Source organism: Dendrobates tinctorius, unplaced genomic scaffold (assembly GCF_039654945.1).
Source record: "Dendrobates tinctorius isolate UK_male_01 unplaced genomic scaffold, ASM3965494v1 ptg000209l, whole genome shotgun sequence".
Lineage (NCBI taxonomy): Eukaryota > Metazoa > Chordata > Amphibia > Anura > Dendrobatidae > Dendrobates > Dendrobates tinctorius.
The window spans coordinates 3324539-3346656 of record NW_027361876.1 but is presented as its reverse complement, the minus strand read 5'-3'; the positions used below and the strand labels follow the sequence as shown (position 1 = coordinate 3346656).

At 42.5% G+C, this 22118-nt stretch overlaps 1 protein-coding gene across 2 annotated transcripts in view; it reads left to right on the top strand.

Annotated features, from left to right (window-relative positions):
- ANO6 (anoctamin 6) overlaps positions 1-22118 on the top strand; it is a 217143-nt gene that overhangs the window by 111391 nt on the left and 83634 nt on the right. For both annotated transcript variants that reach the window (XM_073554250.1, XM_073554251.1), the window contains exons 6-8: positions 266-379; positions 6650-6765; positions 18837-18971. In XM_073554250.1, the coding sequence (XP_073410351.1) occupies positions 266-379; positions 6650-6765; positions 18837-18971 (365 nt within the window). The remainder of the gene's footprint in view (positions 1-265; positions 380-6649; positions 6766-18836; positions 18972-22118) is intronic.

The window sequence follows — 22118 nt, the reverse complement described above, 5'->3', positions numbered from 1 at the left end:
ACTTACATGATAATGTCTCCTCCTACTGCTTTTTCACTAACTGATTGTCCTACAGCCTGTCGGAGGGGTTTATACTGTGGAGGCGGAGTTAACATTTTTTTCATGCATAGTGTCAACCTCCTAGTGACAGCAGCACACACCCACGGTTCCTGTGTCCCCCAATGAAGACTCTGAGAAACAGATTTTACGGTAAGCAGCCAAAATCCTGTTTTTCTAGAAGCAATGTTCTAGATATTTTAATAATTGTGGGATTTCATATTTACAGGTTCAATTCATTCTGTCTCGTGTTGAATATGCAGTGAAGGATAATGTTAAAAAATTTGGCATCAACAAATTGCTGGATTCTGGAATTTACAAGGCAGCATTTCCTCTCCATGATGTAAGACATTTAAATAAGATGGTAGATTTTCTCATGCAGCTTTATAGACTGCTCGTCTGTTGATAAAGTTTTAAAAATAGTTTTCCAGACCCTCAATATCTTGTTAAAGCAAATAATATATACGGTGATGCATATTTAATAGGAAGTGTAATATGTAAACACATATGTACAGTTTATGTAGACATTCTTATTCCTTAAAAGAGCATCTGGAATTTAGGTTTATGCCACTTAATTTGAGAGCAGCATAATGTACAGACCGAAACCCCAATTACTGCGATGTGCCACTTACACAGTTTCTTGTAGGGCTGATAAAATCACTTTTTTATCAACAGGAGATTCTCACTAGATAAATACCATAGTAACCACCACTGATTGGTTTCTGCCTATGCACAGTGTGCAGAAAAAGCTGACAATCAGTGAGGTGGGCAGGTTTATACAGAGCATAGCATTAGAGAACTGGTAGATCTTCTGTAGAAGCACTATACATGTATGAATTAAAGGCTAATTTATGTGATGTGATTTTACAGTAGTGTTGCTAAAGCATAGATTTCTGAAAAAAAGAGCTAATGTGAAAGGTTCCAGAACACACTGTGTATTGAATCTTGCAATGTATGGGGCTGTGCAACCACCGACTGGTAAGGGTGCCCATGCTGACCCCAGTCAGTGAATGGAGAAAAGTATTGGGACACATGCATTGATCAATGAATTTATTTTATTTTTTTATTCAGTCTCATTCACACAGGTGTAGGAAATTCATTACCTAGCCATGCAGTTGGCCTTTAGTACGATCCATTCTTTCAGAAATGTTAGTAAAGAGTTCACTGAATTCAAGCTTGTTTTCAACAAATTTTGTGGAAATTTCTTCTTTCCTAAATATTTCACAATCCACTGTGAGTGTAAGGCCGGGGTCACACTGCAGAGGAATACGGACGAGTGAGAGGCGTTAAAAGCACGCATTACACACGGACAAATGATTCTCTATGGGGCAGCTCCCAACAGTCATATATTTCTCGTCCGTATTCTACGGTCCGTTCCAATCGCAGCATGCGCTAAAAATACGGATTACACACGGACCACACATGTGACTTGCGAGAAATACGCACCCGGTGTCTTTTTTAAAATCCGGCAATTCAGTGCGCTATACAGTAAACTCACACTGACAGGTTTAATAAAGAAACGAAAGAATAGATATATACACATAGAATATATATATATATATATATATATAGTACATGTCATTGAGACACACACATATTTATATATATATTTATATTTCACAGAGTTCTTCATAGCAGAATAGCTGCTAATTCAATTGCCGGCTTCTGTCAAATCATTCCCCAACCCGACATGTAATGACACATGGTTTACATACAGTAAACCATTTCATTTCATATTTTTTTTTATATGTCCCTGACTAATAATTAGATGAGGGTTTGTATGCAAAATTTGGGAGGTGTAGGTGTTATTTTAAGGGGTTAATTTGTTGTAAAAAAAAAAAAATGCGTGGGCTCCCGCTGCGATTTGTCAACCAGAGAGGTTAAGCAGGTGAGTGAGTGAGTCATTAGTTCATTCACAGATCAGCCGGGGGACTCCTGCTGACGTCACTGAGGCTGCGGGGAGTCCCCGGCTGATCTGTGAATGAACTAATGACCGTGGAAAAAAAGTCAGAAACTTTCCCACGGTAATTAGATCATCTACAGGAAGCCATTGAGGCTGCGCAGAGCTGAATCAATTCATTTAGTAGTAGTTTACAGTGGGGCTGGTCGCATTAGCACCGGTCCTCATTGCAAACTATTTAACCCCTTCTGATGGATTGCAGCGTGGGACATGACTGAACGGCGGAGAGGTAAGGATATTGGTGATTTTTTATGTTATTTTTTTTGCAGGTCATGGTTTTTTGGGGATTACCAGACTAATAAAAATTTGTCAAAAACTTGGGGTATTTATTTCATTAAATAACTTTTTAATTAATGTCTGTGCGTGGTTTTTAACCGTTTCTTAGTATAGGGTTAATAATGGAGAGGTGTCTTATTGACACCTCTCCATTATTAATCGGCTTAATGTCACCTTACAATCGAATGGTGACATTAACACTTTGTTATATTAACCCATTCGCCACCGCTACAGGGCAATGGGAATAGAGAGGATAAGTGCCAGAATTGGCACATCTTATAGATGCGCCATTTCTGGGGTGTCTGGGGGCAGATTTTTGTAGCCGGGGGGGGGCCAAAAACAATGGTCCCTTTCATGGCTATTAAAATCTGCCCTCACTCACCTGCTTAACCTCTCTGGTTGACAAATCACAGCGGGAGCTGTTGTGAGCTCATTTTCGGGTTTGCCTCTGGCTTCTGGTGAGGGTTATGGAGCTGGCTGTGCTGACAGAGGAGTAGTGAGTTCTCTATCTGGACTCCCTCTGTTGGTGAAGGGAGGTAATGAAGCTGATCTAAATGGCAGAGACCGGCCACCTGAGGAGGAGGACTGCGATTGGACATCAGGAGTTTCTGAAGCGACTCCCTAGTTTCTTGCCGGTGATTTTTCCTGACTCTGGCTCCTGGTTTCCAGTTTGGTTCCTGCCTTCCTAAAGCTAAGTTTTCTCTGCTATTGTTCATATGAGTTTTTGTCTGGTTTACTTAGTTTTTGTGTTCAGCCAGCCCTGGCTGGGACTGGGCTGAATCTCCATTTTGTCTCTGATCAGTTGATCTCTTTTGCTCTGTCTTCAGAATATACCTGAGTGCTGATATAGTGATTTCAGGGCCTTTTTCTATCAGACGTGTTGGACATTCTTTTTGGTAGGGTTTTTTGCGTGATTGCAGACAGCAGCTTTTCTTTCCTGTCCTTTCTAGTTAGTGAGGGCCCCATCGTTTGCTCAGCCTATCTTTATACCTGTGTCTGTATTTTCATCTTGTTTCACCGGCAATACTTGTTGGGGGCTGTCTATTGCTTTGGGGTTTGCTCAGGAGCAGTTTAGATTTTCCCTTTCTTTCTTTAGGCTTATTTAGTTCTCCGGCCGTGACGAGGCGTCTAGGATCACCGTAGGCACGCTCCACGGCTACTGCTAGTTGTTGTGGATAGGATCAGGGGTCTGCAATCTGCTAGTTACCAACCTCTCCGGTTTTCTAGGCTTAGCTTGCTTTTTGTTATTTCCTCCTCGGTGACTCATTCATAACAGGGATCCCACGCATTTTTTTACAACGAATTAACCCCTTAAAATAACACCTACACCTCCCAAATTTTGCACACAAACCCTCATCTAATTATTAGTCAGGGACATATAAAAACAGAAATGAAATGGTTTACTGTATGTAAACCATGTGTCATTTCATGTCGGGTTGGGGAATGATTTGACAGAAGCCGGCAATTGAATTAGCGGCTATTCTGCTATGAAGAACTCTATGAAATATAAATATATAGGTTTGTCTCAATGACTTGTGTGTGTGTGTGTGTGTGTGTGTGTATATATATATATATGTGCATTCTATGTGTCTATATCTATTCTTTCGTTTCTGTTAGAAACCCTGTCATATGGCTCCATTATATGTCCATTTTGCAAGCCGGCGAGAAAATCTCGGCATACAGATTACATACGGATGCTGACATGCGCAAAATGCGCGACCACACCTTGCTTACGGATGACATACGGAGCACTATTTAGGGGTCATTCATCCGTATTACGCATGTAAACTATGGACCGTATTTTGTGTCGGTTAGTGTGACCCCGGCCTAACATTGAAATCTGGAAGTCTTTAGGAGCAACAGGAACTCTGCATGAAGTGACAAACAACATAAAATTGCAAAATGGGGTTGCCAAGTGCAGAGACACATTGGGGCTGATTCATGAAGACCGGCGTTTTTTTCTTCATGTATCTGGAGCGTCTGACGAATGGTGTGCTCCTCTGTGCTCTGCGCAAAAAATCTCATTCCGGTCAGGTACTGGAATTTTTTTCGTAGGGTATGACTTGGACAAGTAGACAAGCTGTGGTGTCCCCTGTCCTAGCTTTGCAGATTTCGCCAGAGCAAAGAGAATACCAAAAGTCGCTAAATTTTAGGCGTGCCTAAATTTTGCAACTTTTCAGAACCTTTACGCCAGAATTCTGGTGTGAAATCTTTGATCTGGAGTGCATAAAAATCACCAACATTCTACTGACTTAATAACTGCAGAGATCAAAGCTTCCTCTGGTGATAACATCACCACATAAACTATGCTTTGGGTCTTCATGTCAAGGGTTTCCTTTGCCGCTTCACTATATAATGGATGAGTTTGGGTTTGGTGAATGCTGAAAGATCTTTCACTTACCTGACTGCATTGTGTCAACTGTACATATTGGCGGAGGACTATATGAAGTTGTTCTCTTCTGGTTGGCACAGGCCTTTTTGATCCAGAGAAGGGAAATATTAATGCTTCAGCATACCAAGACATTTTGGAACATTAAAAGCATTCAATCTTTGTAGGAGATTTTGGGTAAGGCCCATATCTTTTCTAGCTGTATTTTGCACCAGTGCACAAGCAAGGTCTGTAAAGGCATAGCTAGGTGGTTGGTTTGGTCTGGAAGAACTTGACCGGCACGCACAAAGCCTTGACCTTAACTCCATTTAATACCTTTTAGGATAAGCTACTGAATATTGCGGTCCAGGCTCTCTCGTCCAACACCAATGTCTGACCTCAAAAATGATTTTCTTTAGGAATCAACAAAAATTTCAACAGAGGCTCCAAAGCTTGCAGAAAGTCCTTCTAGAAAAGTGAAAGTTGATGTAAGCTACAAAGGGGAAAACAAATCCAAATTAACTGCCTCATGACCGCTTTTTTGTTCCCCTTCTTCCCAGAGCCATAACTTTTTTTTTTCCATTAATATGGCTATGTGAGTGCTTGATTTTTGCAGATCAAGTTGTACTTTTGAACAATTGATTTTACCATATAGTCTACTGGAAAATGTGGGAAAAACTAAATTCCAAGTGAGGTGAAATTTCAAATTCCACATTTGTTTTTTGGGGGTTTTATTTACCATGTTCAGGAAATGCTAAAACTGACCTGCCGTTATTATTCTCCAGGTCACTACGTGTTTGCAGATGCCAAACATTCAAATGTTCTTTTTTATTTAAGTGGTGAAAAAAAGTCCAAATTTTGTAAGACAAAAAAAAAGACGTCATTTTCCGACACAAGTTACATTTCCATTTTTTAGGATCTTGGGCTTGGTAAGGGCTTATTTTTGCGCACCAAACTGACGTTTTTATTGGTATCGTTTGGAGGTAGATGCGATGTTTTGATCGCCTGTTGCATTTTATTTAAATGTTGTGGCAACCAAAAAAAGTAATTCTTTTGATCTTTTTTTCTTGTTACGCCGTTTACTGATCGGATTAATTTAGTTTAAATTTTGATAAATCGGATAATTCTGAACGCAGCGATACCAAATATGTGTAATTTTTATGATAATTATTGTTTTATTTAGAATGGGACAAAAGAGGGGTGATTTTTTCCTTTTTTAATATATTTTTTTAAATATTTTGAAAACGCATTTTTTTCTAATTTTTACTTGCTTTAATAGTTCCCTTTAGGAAACGTGGCGCTGCTATCATCTGATCGCTTGTGCTACATATAGCAAGGCTGTATAATAGAAATCATCATCTCCTATGAACGACGGCCACGCGATTCCACCCGCTGCTGTTAAAGGCACATGACAGATGATCAAATTAGATGTCATGTTCCGGGAAAGATGTGCGCTCCCAACCGAACCCCGCATCAAATGCAAGGACACTTGTGATATACGTGTACGTCATAGGTCATGAAGGGGTTAATGCCTGTGGATTAGAATGAGATGTCATAAAAGCTCTTGGACGTGAAATGTGTAGGTGTCCTAATACTTTTGTCCATATACTGTATATATACACTGACACATGCATACTAATGCCTATAGCTTTGCTCTTAATGATCACATTTATAATGGATTGAATACCATATTGTTTCTTTTTCAAAAAGCATTTTGTTATTTGTCCTACTTTATTATTGTATCAACTTGCTACTTCTTGAGCATTTTGAGCTATTTGATTAGTAACTTGCTTATAAGGGCATGTTCTGTAGTTACAAAAGACCAATGGCCCTATTCATTGTTGCATTTCTGCTAGTTTTTTGGTGTCAATAACTCAATTAGAGACGTTTTTATTTGATACAAAGTCATCAAACAATTTACGAAAACTGCAAGTCGGCAATGAAAAGAAAATTGGGGTCTCAAGTGTTTTCCCTCAGTACCTGATCTGCATTGTCTCTTTATTTTGTAGTGTAGGTTTAATGTCAAGTCTGAAGATCACAGATGCCCGAATGAACGATATCTGTTGTACAGAGAATGGGCCCACCCTTTTAGTTTTTACAAGTTACAGCCATTGGATCTTGTAAGGTAGGAGAACTAGTGAATTACTTCAAGCAGAGATTCATGTAAATTTCGTTTTTTGGTTTCTACGATAAAAATGGATTGCGAGCATAAAAACTTTTGATGCCACTCAACAATTTATATAAATTGTGTTTTAAATTTTGTTTTAGTATCTTTTTATTGCATTTTCTTCCTGCTGCATCTGGATTTCACATCATTCACATATCATAATCCGATCTATACATATAAAACAAGCAGCCAAATCTGCAAATTAAAGTGGTATCTGCCATAGCTCTCTTGTCTTGTGTGCAGAATCTACCAGCCCCAATGCACTTTGAAGTGTACTGTAACCGCGGAATGTCTCTCTCACTAGCTCTTTGGCCTACTTCCTCCTCTCTCTACAGAATTATGAACAGCAACTATCTTCTCATAGCTTAGTAATGTGAAAATCAATATGCACAGAAGACAGATTTTACCAGTGAATTGAGAGTGAATGATCAAAGTTTATTATCTTCACGTTACTTTTGATTTCTAAAAATAAATAAAATAAGTTGTTCTTTTAGGCCCCCATAAATATTTGATTTAAGGTCTGTTGATCTTGGTGGGTTCTGGCAACTGTCTGACATGAGTTGAGGTCTCTCAACACTTCCGTGACAGAAGATGTTGGGGGGAGTGAAAAGTCAGAATAACACTTGATCCTTTTGTTCTGCGAGATAATGGGTGTCTGTGAATTGCTTGCTTTGCTTACGGGGCGAATTTGTCAGCAGGATTTCACACACCAAACTATTTATATGTGAACGTAACTCTTTCAAAGACAAGTCCCATAGTACTTTTACATGGCAAGTCCTTTCTGCCATTACTGAGAAATCAGTGTTTGAATTGATATGGAAATGGTACATCTGAAGCCTCTGTCAGTCCAGCTCTGTTCTCCACCCAGTGCCGCCACCTCCTGCTTGACTAAGGGTACCATTACACTTAGCGATGCACCAGCGATCCCGACAACGATATTGATCGCTGGTGCATCGCTAAGTGGTCGCTACTGAGCTGCCACACAGGCAGATCTCACCAGCGACATCGCTGGGGACGGGGGTCGCTACTTACCTGTCTGACGCGGCGATCCTGACGTTCTCCCGCCCGCATCCACGCGTCACTTGTCGGCGCCACAGGAAGCGCCCGACTAGAAATGGTCCAGGACGTTCTCGCGCGACCAGCAATGAGCAGCGGGGGAGCAGGTCGGAGGTAAGTATCAGACATAGCGATATCGCTAGCAATATCGCTGCTACGTCACAAAATCGGTGACGTTACAGAGATATTGCGATATCGCTATGTGTAACGGGGGCTTAAGGCTGGGTTCACATTGCGTTAATGGGCTGCTTTTAACACTTCCGTTGCATAGCGGCATTAACGCACCCATACACAGCTATAGACGAGCGCATCGCTAACGCATGTCATAATCGGCATGCGTTAGCGATGTGCCTTCATTCTGTGACGGACCCTCGGACGCGGGGTGCAGCATCCGAGAGTCCGTCACTGCTAGCGCAGATGAAGCATCTGCGCTAACGGGAGGACATAACGCGATTGCGTTATGCTATAGCCTTAACGCAGTCCGTCAGCGCTATGTGTTGAACAGACTGCTGTTAACGCTATGTGAACCTGGCCTTACTTACAGAAGTTATAAACACTTGGCTAAGGCAAGCGTTCATAAGTTGGTGAAGTCACTAGAGAAAGATGTTTGGCAAACAAGTGTATTTAGTTTCCAGGGCTAGTGATTGAATGTATAAACTAGTAACAATTTACGATGCAGGTTTCCCCAAGAAAAATGTGGTGTCCCTGGTGTCAGTTAGAAAAGAACCTTTAAGTTTGTTTAATATACACATTTCCCTTTATAAAAATGTGATTGGGCAGGGAATTCTTTAATCAGAAACTGACATCTAAAAACTGGCATTTTGTAATGCCCCTGAAGAAGCCAGTTAACTACAATGGACGCTCTTCAATCCTGATTAGTTCAGCTTTATGTCCTGTCCAAATTCATAGTTTGTGTCCTGGTGAAAAGCATACATAGCTATTGATTATTCATGTAGCTTAGTTTTGTGAGGAACCCTTAGTAGAAATGATGTGTCCTCACCCTTAAAACCATCAAATATGAGACCCATTACAGGTGTATTATTCATCTTGCATGTTCTGTCTCTACAACCTGAGCATAGTGCTCTCCACTATCAGGGAAGACAAGCAGAGGATGAAATGTTTTTATATATCTGTTTAGAGAAAAAAGAAAGGGCAATAACAAATGTATTACGCAAATCCAAATGTTACTTTTATCACCAATTTACACTACTGAACTCTTTTGGGCATTTTATAGTGTAACTTATTCTGATAGAGGTCATAAAAAGATAGTACACAAGTGGCAGAAACACACAGTAATATATCTCAGTTCCCATTTAGAGCGTGGAAAGCATTCAGGAAAGATACAAATATAAATTTAATGGGTGTATTTACCATTTTAGAAGTAAACTAGACATTTTATTTCGAAGAAATGTACGAAGGTTTGCCAACAATCATATACAGTGGTAATAAGCAGTGTTGCTTTTTGATTACATAAAAGTGCGATAAATTTATGCAATATTTTTGTCACGTTCTATTTGGGTCAGCTGGTAAATGAGCCAACCAGGGGAGGTAATCTGTGGGATCTGGTCCTGTCAAATAGACCAGATACAATTTTAGATCTACAGGTCAGGGAGCAATTCGGAAGCAGTGACTACATTATATGATGAGTTTCAATGTAATTTTTATTCAAACACACAAACTGGGAAATGTAAAAACCTGGAACTTTAGGAAAGGAGATTTCAACAAATTAAGGAAAGAACTTAATCGAGTAGACTGGGACCATGTCATGGTAACTGGGGATACTAAACATAAATGGGACATGTTTAAGGAAATACTACTAGAATCCTGTAGAAAACTTAAACCCTCTGGTAATAAAATGCAGGGCTGTGGAGTCGGAGTCGTGGAGTCAGAGTCGGTGCTCATTTTGGTGGAGTCGGAGTTGGAGTCGGTATAAAATGGACCGACTCCTAAAATATATAATAAATTGGGTACAATAATTCATTGCAGGATGTGCTGAATATTTTTTCATAGGAGTTTGGGAAAGTTATGAAATGTCCTATAAATGGCTGTTCTATTCCTGATCTAAGGCTACATTCACATACAGCGTTTTTCCTGTGTTTTTTTGAGGATACTTTTTTTTTTACAGCTGCAAAAGCTGATCATCTTTTTAAAAAACCGCATCACCTGAAAGGTTTTTGAGCTCATAGATAATGTTTTCAATAGCAAAAGCAGATTAGAAATCTGCTCTATCTATATATCCATATCTGTCTATCCATATCGTATCTGTACCAAAAAGAATGAAAACCGGGTAGTACACCAATATATATTCTGTTCTATCTAAATATCTTGATTATTGGATCATAAAAATGATTAAATGTCTGAGGTTCACATTGTACTACAATAAATTTTTCACTTAAATATAAGCAATATGTGTGGGAGTCGGAGTCGTGGAGTCGGAGTCGGTGTAAGGGAAATTGAGGAGTCAGAGTCGCAGGTTTGGCTTACCGACTCCACAGCCCTGATAAAATGTCAAGGAATAAAAAGAAACCATTATGGGTAAATAAAATAGTACAAAGTTTAATAAGACAAAAACAAAAAGCATTTTCAAAAGCCTGAAAACTGAGAAAACAGAAATAGCATTTCAGGAATATAAAGATCTAAACAAGAAATGTGAAAAAGAAATCAAGCTAGCAAAGTTATCTACAGAGAAACCAATATCCAGCAACATTAAAATGAATCCCAAAAATTTTTATAAAGACATAAATGCCAAAAAGAAAACAAAACGATATCATCGGCCCCTTAATAGATGATAATAACAAGATAATTATAGAGGACAAAGAAAAGGCTGACATATTAAACATGCACTTTTCATCCATGTTCACCAATGACCTGTTTGTTGCAGTGATATTTCAAGAAGGCAAAAATCAAAGTTGACCACATGATATAACTAGTTTAACACAAAAAGAAGTATGGTTGCGTCTAAGCAAATTAAGCAATAACAAATATTCCCCTGGCCCAGATGGCATTAATCCACAAATACTGAGGGAATTGAGCTCAGTAATTGACAGACCGATGTATCTCTGTTGTGAACTCATTTTCTGGTTTACCTCTGGCTTCTGGTGAGGGTGGTGGAGATGGCTGTGTTGACAGAGAGTTCTCCATTCGGGCTCCCTCTGATGGTGACAGCAGGTAATGAAGCTGAACTAAATTTGGTTTGAATCCCACCAAGGACAACATCTGCAAGGAGTTTGTATGTTCTCCCCGTGTTTGCGTGGGTTTCCTCCGGGCACTCCGGTTTCCTCCCACATTCTAAAGACATACTAATAGGGAATTTAGATTGTGAGCCCCATCGGGGACAGTGATGATGATGTGTGCAAAATGTAAAGCGCTGCGGAATATGTTAGCGCTATATAAAAAAAAATAAAGAAAAAAAAATAAAGATATACATCCTAAAATCTTGTTTGCTTTTGTGACTGCTGCTTGACATTGAGTCCTGCTGCTCAGCTTACTTGTAACCAGAATACCTAAGTCCTTCTCCTGTTCTGTAGTCCCGAGAATACTCCCATTTAATGAATATGCAGCAATAGGATTACTCTGTCCCAGGTGCATTACTCTACATTTATCTACATTAAACCTCATTTGCCAAGTGTTTACCCATTCAGGCATCTTTACCCTCACGAGTAGAAAGATCTACCAAGACTTGAAAATGAAACATATATAAGTAATCTCAAAACATTCTTTTATATTGTGCACGGCATGACATTTAAAATTGGAAATGAATTTGAAGGAAAAGTGTTAAAATGTGTTAAACCATTCATTAACAGCAATAAGGATTTTACTCATTTGTATAAACCAATTTCTGAAAAAGTATTCATATTTCCAATTTAAAAGATGCATAGCTATAACTTATCATTTGCGATGTAATTGTGTGGCATGTTAAATAATTATTTGTAATTTATGATTAAGTGAAAGTCAAAGAATCCACATCTCCACTGTACAAAAAGACTGGTATGTAGCTTGTACTTGGACTTCAGAGATAACTATGTCTCATCCACATTCATTACATGAAGAGCGCCTTATTGAAACAGAAGGACTAAAGACTATGGATCTCTTCAAGGGAGGGTAAACAGACAGAATAGCTGAACACTGCTCATTTTTCTGTATGGCACTGTAAAAAATAAAAACAGATATGATTTAGAACTATTTTTTGCACTGGCTAGAAGCTAAAACTGCAGACAGAAAAAAAACTGGCATAGTCATAATGACTTTGCACACTTCTCAAAGGTATGCAAAATAGGTTGTAAAGGGCAGTGTCATCCAGATTTCCTACCCCGGGGCACGTTACTCAGTGTAGTTGTCATTAAAATTACATAGTTATATACCATAGGTCAATAAAGACCTAGGTCCATCGAGTTCAACCTTTTGCCACCAATTGTTCATTTGGTCACTAAATTAACTATAACCCGCAATGCTATGTGTACTGAGGAAGTGATCTAGCTCTTTTTTAAAAGCTGTCATAGTGTCTGCCATTACTACCTCTTGTGATATGGCATTTCACAGTCTGACTGCTCTAACTGTAAAGAACCCTTTCCCATTTAGCTGCCAGAATCACTTTTCTTCCACCCGTAATGAATGCCCTGGTCCTTAGTTTTTTTCTTTGGAAGGAATAAGTAATGTGCCAGTCCTCTGCACTGACCAATCATATTTATACATGTAAATGAGATCTCCTCTGAGGCGTCGTTTTAACAAACAATCCCAACTTTTCCAACCTCTCATCTTATGAGAGGCCTTCCATCCCTTGTAATAATCCAGTTGCCCGCCTTTGAACTGATTAACTTCTGAATATTCTTTTTAAAACGTGGAACCCAAAACTGGATCCCATATTCTAGATGTGGCCTCACCAATGATTTATAAAGAGGTAATAATAAGTTGGGATCCCGGGATTTTCACTCTTTTTATATACATATACATTGGGCGGCACGGTGGCTCAGTGGTTAGCGCTGCACTGAGCCGCCTATGCAGCATCAGTAGTAAAAAGATATAATGTTAAAAATAATAATAAAAATAATAAATCGTGTTTTTCTCACCTTCCGGCGTCCCGCGCAGCATTCCCGATCATCACAATGCTCCCGGCAGTTCCTGTTCCCAGGGATGCCTTGCGACAATGATCTTTGATGACGTTGCGGTCTCGCAATACTTCGCGATACCGTAGCCGTCTCATGAGACCACGACATCATCAAAGGTCATTGTCACACGGCATCGCTGGGAACGGGACTTGCCGGGAGCATCACTGAGGCCTGGTGACGCTGCGAGGGATGCCGGAAGGTGAGAATATCCCGATTTTTTTTTTTTTTTTTTTTTTTTTTTTTTTTTAAGTTTAATTCTTTTTTTTTAACAGAGCCTGGAGGAGAATCTCCTCTCCTCCAGACCGTGGTTACCATCCGCAAGTGTTCTGCTTACTTTTCGCATGGTGGGCATAGCCACATGCTAAGTAAGCTGAACAATGCAATCCTATATGTGCGGATTTTCCTGCGTTTCCGCACAAAGAATGAACATGCTGTGTATTTTTCCACGATGCAATTCCACCGCAGAACAATAAGCAGCATTAGCACAGCATGTGCAGAATGCCATAGGATTGCATGGGATGCCTTTCTTTTGCGTTTAAAAACGCTGCGAAAACGCAAAAAAAAAATGGTACGTGTGAACTCAGCCTTATTCATCTTTAGAAGATGTATTTCCTTTTATTTAACAGAAGGGCTGACATTTCTTCTCACTCGCCCTAGGGTGGTCTATTCAGAAGCTGCGTGATGTAATCAGCAGTTTTCCCTTCACCCATGACAGCACCACCTGAGAGAGGGATCCGCCCCGCCAGGACAGGAACCTACTGAGATATAAGGGGCGGCACCTCTCCCCCGCTTCAGTTGGGTTCCTGTCCTGGAAGGAACCCCACTGTCGGCGGTGCCTGTCATGGGCGAAGAAAGAAGAAAAAAAAAAAAAGGGAACCCAATCCCGTCCAGGCGCAGGAAGAACAGGTTTCTTACCAGTTGCGCCGGCCGTCGTGTGCTGGATGCACAGTCCCCGGGCCCTCCGGGGTTCTAGGTTCGTGTGGGCGCTGGTGGGATCCCCGGTGGCTGCGGGAAGCCCCCACCGTGCCACCCTCCCCTCGCACGCGCCGCATCTCGATCCCCGCAGCATCTGACAGGGGAGAGACGTGGGCGCTTTCCGGCCACTGACGTCAGCGGCGCAGAGGATTATGGGTGTGCCGGCTGACGTCAGCACCAGGCGACGGTGTCATGGCGCCCAGTGCGACGCCGGCCGGCTTTTTCTGAAGGCAGTTGGCCGGCGGTCGCAGGGGGGAGGGGAGACAGCTGATTGGAGGCCACTCACAGGACAGAGGCAAATTTAAACGAGGCACTGCGGCGGGGCAGACGGTGCAACGATGGAGTCAGAGCAGGAGAGGTCCGTGTCTCTGCCGCCCTCACAGCCCTCCGGCCGCAAACATGGAAGCCGCTCAAGCAGCAGCTGCCCCAGCCGCAGGTCGGGAGAATCCTCGAGATCCAGAGAGCACAGGTCACGTGCTCCGACGCAGCCTCCGAGTCCGGTACCCTTGATTGCGGGTGGTGAGTGATCTTCGCGAAAGCTAGCATTTGTGTTAATAGGGTTTCTCTGTCTATGTTTGACCAGGTAGGAAAGGCCCAAGAAAGCAGGAAGCAAGAAAAATAATAGGGGCCGCGCCATATGCAAAGCGGCCCTAACAAGAGACTGGCAGAAAGACCTCTGTGCCAGTTGTATTCAGCGTACTTTGGTGGAGGAAGCACTTAGTTTCGCGGCTAATCTGATATCAGCCCTTAGGTCGGAGATGGAGGGTTCAATTAAGACCCTATTGAAAAAAAGGAGGAAAAGTAGAAAGGATCCCCCTAGTTCTCCCTCAAATTCCTCTTCGGCCTCGTCCCAGTCGGAAAAGGCCTCCTCATCAGACTCCTCAGACAGTGACACAGGGGGTAAGCCATGTTTTCCTGTGGAAGACACAGATGCCCTCCTAAAGACCATTAGGACAACAATGGGCCTACAGGAAGAGAAAACTACAAAAACCCTAGAAGATGTTCTGTTTGGGGGTCTCCAGGAGAGGAAAAAGCGTACCTTTCCGGTGATCGAAAAGGTTCAGGCGCTTATAGAGAGAGAATGGAGGAAACCCGAAAAATCAGGAGCTCTTCGCTCGACCTCTAAAAGGCGATACCCTTTTGAGCACAAAGACGCAGAGATATGGGACAAAGTCCCAAATATAGGCGCAGCAGTATCCAGGTCTTCTAAAAAATCAGCCCTGCCCCTGGAAGATTCAGGGGTTCTTAGAGACCCACTAGATAAGAAGGCAGACTCATATCTGAGGCATGCATGGGAGGCAACAGCAGGAGGACTAAAGCCGGCGATAGCGGGCACCTGCACGGCACGCTCCCTCATGATCTGGCTGCAGCAGTTGGAGGAAAAATTGGCATCAAGGGTCCCAAGAGAGAAAATATTGGCAGATATGTATCTCTTGCATGGGGCAGCAGCCTTTTTAGCGGACACCTCGGCGGATTCTATGAGGTTAACGGCCAGAGCAGCAAATTTATCAAATGCTGCTAGGCGAGCACTTTGGCTTAAAGGCTGTCCGGGTGACCTGCAATCTAAGGCTAAGCTGTGCTCTCTCCCCTGTGATGGGAGATTCTTATTCAGAAAGAACTTGGACGACATCCTGGAAAAAGCAAGCGACAGGAAAAAAGGCTTTCCCAGGTTCCCAACAGAGCAGAGGAGACAGCCCTTTCGGAGGGGCGGAAGGTTCAATAGGGGGCGTCCTCTGGCCGATAAAAGGAGATGGGAGGACAAAAGGAAAAAGGAGTCAGGCTTTATGTTTGGTGGAGGTACCTCCACCTCAAAAAAATCACCACAATGACACCAGTATTCCAGTGGGGGGGGGATTGGCACTCTTTTCCCAGGCCTGGGAAAAGATCTCCTCTAATACCTGGATCCTAAGCGTCTTAAGAGAAGGCCTGAAAATCCCCTTTGTTCACCAACCGAAACCAGTGTTCGCAGTTACCCCCTTCAGAAGAGCGGCCGATGAACAATTGGCCTTGGAAGCAGAGATCCTGAACCTAATAGACAAACAGGTCCTTTACGAAGTCCCAGACACACAGAAGGGAAGGGGGTTTTATTCACTCAATCGGTGGAGACCTTCAAGATGGAGTCGGTGACGGCGGCCATAAAGCTACTACATCAAGACTGCTTTATGGCTGTAGTCGATCTGAAGGACGCTTATTATTATATCCCTATCCATCCAGATTACCAAAAATATTTGAGGGTGGCACTTTATAGCCAAGGTGTACTGAAGCATTTCCAGTTCACAGCTCTTCCGTTTGGTATATCCATAGCCCCGAGAGTTTTCACCAAGGTCATAGCGGAGGTAACAGCTTTCCTTCGCATTCAAGATACAGTCATAATACCCTATCTGGACGATTTCCTCATAGTGGGCAACTCCGAGGACCAATGTACTGCGCAGTTAAGCCAGGTGACCAACACCTTACAAGAATTAGGGTGGATAATAAATTTCAAAAAATCAAAACTACAACCCCTAAAGCAACAGACCTTCCTAGGATATATCCTGGATTCAGAACAGCAAGTGTGTATGCTTCCGGAGGCCAAAAAAGAGAAGGTGCAGAATATGGCCTTGTCTGCCCGAGACCAGCCTCAGATGATGTTGAGGAAAGCGATGTCTCTATTAGGCACTCTGACGTCCTGTATTCCTGCGGTCAGGTGGGCTCAATTTCATACCCGTCAACTCCAGTGGGAGATACTAGCAGCACAAAGATCGCTAGGAGGGCGTTTAGAAGGAGGTCTAGAGCTTTCACTACAGACCAGAGACTCTCTCAACTGGTGGCTGGACAGTACAAATTTGGCCACAGGGATACTTTGGGACAAACAGGCGACAGATGTAATCCTAACGGACGCAAGCTCCCTGGGGTGGGGGGCGCACCTAAGGGGTCACATAGGCCAGGGGTCCTGGACACCTCAAGAAAAGAGGGCATCCTCCAATCTCAGAGAATTATGGGCTGTGAACAAAGCCCTAACCCACTTCCTTCCCCTACTCAGGGGTCGCAAGGTCCGCATCATGTCAGACAACAAAGTGACGGTGGCATACATCAACCACCAAGGGGGGACAAAATCATACTCCCTCATGAAAGCAGCAGACGACATCCTGGGCAAGGCGGAGCAACACTTACACTCCTTAACAGACTTACACATAAAAGGGGTAGAAAACATAGAGGCCGATTCTCTAAGTCGCAATACCCTGAAGCAGGGAGAATGGGTCCTAAATCGGTCCATTTTTCAAAAGATAACGCAGCTTTGGGGGGAACCAGTGATAGACCTCTTTGCCAACAGACAAAACAGGCAAACACAAAGGTTTTGCTCCCTAAACCCAAGGGAAGATCCATGGGCAGTGGACTCTCTGCACATCTACGGCAGAACATGGAATAAATTCCTACAGTTCCTAGGCAAGCCATTAGAACAAGAACCCCCCCGATTAGTGCCATCTTAGAGTTTTTGCAAGCAGGTTTACAGCTAGGGTTAGCGGTAAATACACTTAAGGTTCAGGTATCTGCACTAGGGGCACTCTATAACTGCAACTTGGCAGCAAATAGATGGATAGCCAGATTCATCAAATCATGTTATAGGGCTAAACCTATTCCAATACCAAGGATAGCTCCATGGGATTTAAACCTAGTACTAGAGGCCCTCACAAAAGAACCATATGAACCATTACATCAGCTCCCTGTACAATTTCTGACCCTAAAAACAATCATTTTAGTGGCCCTTACTTCAGCCCGTAGAATAAGCGACCTGCAGGCTCTCTCAGTAAATCCACCCTATACACAAGTTTTTCAAGACAGGGTGGTGCTAAGAACAGACCCCGCTTATCTGCCTAAGGTAGCGTCGGATTTCCATCGGGGTCAAGAGATTAGCCTCCCATCCTTCTGTGATAATCAAAAGAATCCAGGGGAAGAAAGGTTCCATAGTTTGGACGTTAAGAGAGCCCTGCTGGAATACATATCTGCCACCATCCAGTGGAGGAAGTCCCAGTCCCTATTCGTAGCTTTTCAGGGTGCCAGGAAAGGCTATGGGGTTTCAAAAGGGACTATTGCTAGATGGATTAGGGAAGCCATTAGTGTAGCCTACTCAGCTAGTGGTATCCCGATTCCTGACGGCATCAAGGCTCATTCCACCAGTGCCGTGGCGACCTCCTGGGCTGAGAAAGCAGAGGTATCGATTGAACAGATTTGTAAGGCCGCTACCTGGGCCTCACCTTCCACCTTCTTTAAGCACTATAGATTAAATCTATCCTCCTCTGCTGACTTAACCTTTGGTAGAAGGGTGCTGCAAGCGGTGGTCCCTCCCTAAGGTATCTCGAAGTCTCCAAAAGTCTCTCAGGTGGTGCTGTCATGGGTGAAGGGAAAACCACCATGGTTACTTACCGGTAGCCGGTTTTTCCGGAACCCATGACAGCACCCGTATATTCCCCCCCTTTTCACTGTATGGGTGTGCACGTTTAGTAGGGTGCATTTGTGTGATGTGGTGTTGGATTAACATGTTACTAACCGGGAAGTCCTCTCAATGCTCTGTAACCCAACTGAAGCGGGGGAGAGGTGCCGCCCCTTATATCTCAGTAGGTTCCTGTCCTGGCGGGGCGGTTCCCTCTCTCAGGTGGTGCTGTCATGGGTTCCGGAAAAACTGGCTACCGGTAAGTAACCATGGTGGTTTTCTGGTATTGAGATCACAACTGTACATTATAGATTTGGCCGCTTCCATTAAAATGTTCAAGACCAAAATCTGAGTACTAGCTATATTACTGACTAGGATTAGTAAATATGTTAATGGTTGGGAAACATTTCAAGAGTTGTAAGAGAAATTTCTGTTCTATCTAATAAAGGCCATTAAACGAAGCCCTTTTTTTCCTTCCATAGGAAATACTATGGCGAGAAAGTTGGAATTTATTTTGCTTGGCTTGGTTTCTACACACAAATGTTGCTGCTGGCAGCAATAGTTGGCCTTTGCTGTTTCCTATATGGCTATAAATCTCAAGAATCCTGCACCTGGAGGTAAGATTTTATCAAAGATAACGCTGGATTTACAGTGGATCGATTGGTGCAAGCTTTGTGATTACATACCTATTCATATTATCAGCCACAAATGGTTCATGATTTGCTCTTTCCTTTTCCTAGTAACAGCTCTTGTTTCATAAACCATGAACCTAGCTGTGTACTAAGGCAATTCAGGCACTTGCTAAATATCGTACATCTAATGCATAAAAACTGTATAATACACAGTCTTCCTTCCTCTTAGCAATAATGTAAGATCACAGCTTTTATTTTTACAGTTCAAGATTAAAAAAAGTGATTGATTTCTACAAGTAATCCTTATTCCCTCTTAGGTATTTTGCATATTTACCAAATGGGTTATCTGGGACTTTTAATATTGATGGCTTATATTTAGGATAGGTCATCAATATCTGATCAGTGGGGGTGCGACACTCGGCACCCCTGGGGATCTGCTGTTCTCGGAGTCGGCGGCGGCCAAAACTGCTCAGTTACAAAGCTGCACAGCACAGATCTGTCTATTGCATAGTGGCTGCGGCTGGGTATTACACATCCGCCACCTCTTCAAATCAATAGGGGGCGCATATGCAGTACCCGGTCATGGACAATATACTGCATAGTCAATGAAGCTGTGATGTGCAGTTCCAACCACCACCAACACTGGGAACAGCTAATCTTCAGGGGTGCCAAGTGGCACACCCCACCGATAAGGCACTGACACCCTATCCTAAGGATAGGCCATCAATGTTGAAGCCCCAGACAATCCCCTTTAAGCGAAAACAGAGACGTTCTGCCCTGTGGTACATGTTTCCCCTCAAATCCACTTTCCGATGAAGTTGTGTTTTCCACTCCAGCTGATGACCTGCAACTTTTATCTTCCCTAATTTTCTTTTAGATTTGTGCCATGCAGAACTTATGAGGAACTTTACTTGCTTTGTGCCATTAGGCTTCCAAGTCTCCAGCAGTATTTTTGCACCAATTATCTAAATTGGGCTACTTGCGTTTTTTTACTGCATCTTTTTAAATCCTATTATTTTTAGCTGCATGTTTTTTTTTTGGCAGCTTAAGTTTTAAATAAAAGTGATGAACAAAAGCAAATTTCACAACCATTATCTCTCTATAGGGTGCGCCATAATGTATCAAAATTAAAGTTTTGAACAAAACAGAAATACATTTAAGGTTGTGCACACCCGGATGTTATAAATACATTTTTATTGAGAAAAACGATTATAAGTGACATAATAAAACCTACTAAAATTACAATAACAAACTCATTTCCACAAAGTATAACGCATGCTGGGCTAAGTAGAAACATGCAATATAGACAGTATTCAGCCGTATGTAAACATATCCAAGAGAACACAAGATGACCCCAATAATCAGTGTAATGGGGTCACTGACTTGTACCCCTTATCCGCATAACTAGGTATCGTTCAGACCCGTATCAGTTCATAGTAACTGATCATTTGTAAACATATTCCAATATGTGTCACTAGAAGACATGTATAATGGGGAAGTACACTGGGATAAACAGCAGAAGGACTCGGCTATCTAATCCCCATACTAAGTGTGTGTGGTCAATCAATAGTCATAGCTAGTATATAGAATGTATAGGTCACCCCCACAAAAACAGCATGTATAAATCCCTTGACACATTCAAAACTTGATCAATAAGAATAAACATGGCAGTAGTTGTAAAAAAGTGGCATGTAGTCAAGTTTTATGAAGCTCATAAAGAATAAACCAATGTCAATCAGATAAGGCAGAGAACATGTTAGGAATGCAGCATGATAGTAGTGGTACCGCTCATAAGCAATGCCCAGAGGAAGCGTTTGCACCCAAATACCCCACAGGTATCGCTGTTGCCTACAGCTTCATCAGGGAAAGTTTTAAATAAAAGGGGTCTGATTTGGAAACTTCCTGTTTGCTCAGCATCGTACTTTTCAGAAAACTATGTTGATAAAGTGCTGATTCCGTGACGGAAACACAGTAAAAAAATTAATGTGTTTTTTTCTGCAGCATTTTCATAGCTCATTCAAGTCTTAGCGGAAAATCTGAAAATAAGATGAATATTTGCCACAAAAGAAATTAATGCTATGCTGCGGATTTCAAAATGGCACTGCAGGTCCTTTTAAGCAGTGTTAAAAAAAATGCACAGTGGGAATGACATTTTAAAAAAAATCTCATGCACTTTGCTAGAACTGTTATGCATTGCGTTTTTTTCACATGCAAATACTCAGAAAATGCAAAATGTAGCTTGGACTTGGGCTTGGACTTGCCCCTATAATTCTGAATGTTCCTGTCAGCTCACTTCTTTAACCGTTTCCCGACCTGTGACACAGCGTATGCGTCATGAAAGTCGGTGCCAATCCGACCTATGACGCATACCCTGTGTCATGAATTCAAAGCCCCCCTGCGGGTCGGGTGACCGGGGTCAATGAAAGGTCACCTGACCCGCAGATACAGGGGGCTTTGTAATTCACCACTGGGGGCGTGGCTTCGCCCCCACGTGGCTACGATCGCTCTGATTGGCTGTTAAAAGTGAAACAGCCAATCAGAGCGATAGTAATATTTCATCAATGAAAATTGATGAAATATTACAATCCAGCCATGGCCGATGCTGCAGTAGCATCGGACATGGCTGGAGACACCGATTTGACCCCCCCCACCGGCGATCGCCCCCCCTGCCACTGAATGACAGCGGCGATCTGCCGCCGCTGTCATCATCTGCCCCCCCTCCCATTCCCTCCACTCCCCGCCAGCTTCCGATCCCCCCTTCACCCACTCTCACCGCCCCCGGCACCTTCCAAGTCCCCCCGTCGCTCCCGGTGTCCGGCGGGTCCGGTTCATGGGCGCCGCCATCTGCCGGCTGCAGATTCCATTATTTCATTTTGATCACTCTCAGAGTGATCAAAATGAAATAAAAAGTAAATGAACCCCCCAATTATCACCCCCATAGGTAGGCAGAACTAATAAAATAAAGACAATATTTTTATTTTTATTTTTCTATCAGGGTTAGGGTTAGGGTTGGAAAGAGGGTTAGGGTTAGGGTTGGAAAGAGGGTTAGGGTTAGGGTTGGAAAGAGGGTTAGGGTTGGAAAGAGGGTTAGGGTTAGGGTTGGAAAGAGGGTTAGGGTTAGGGTTGGAAAGA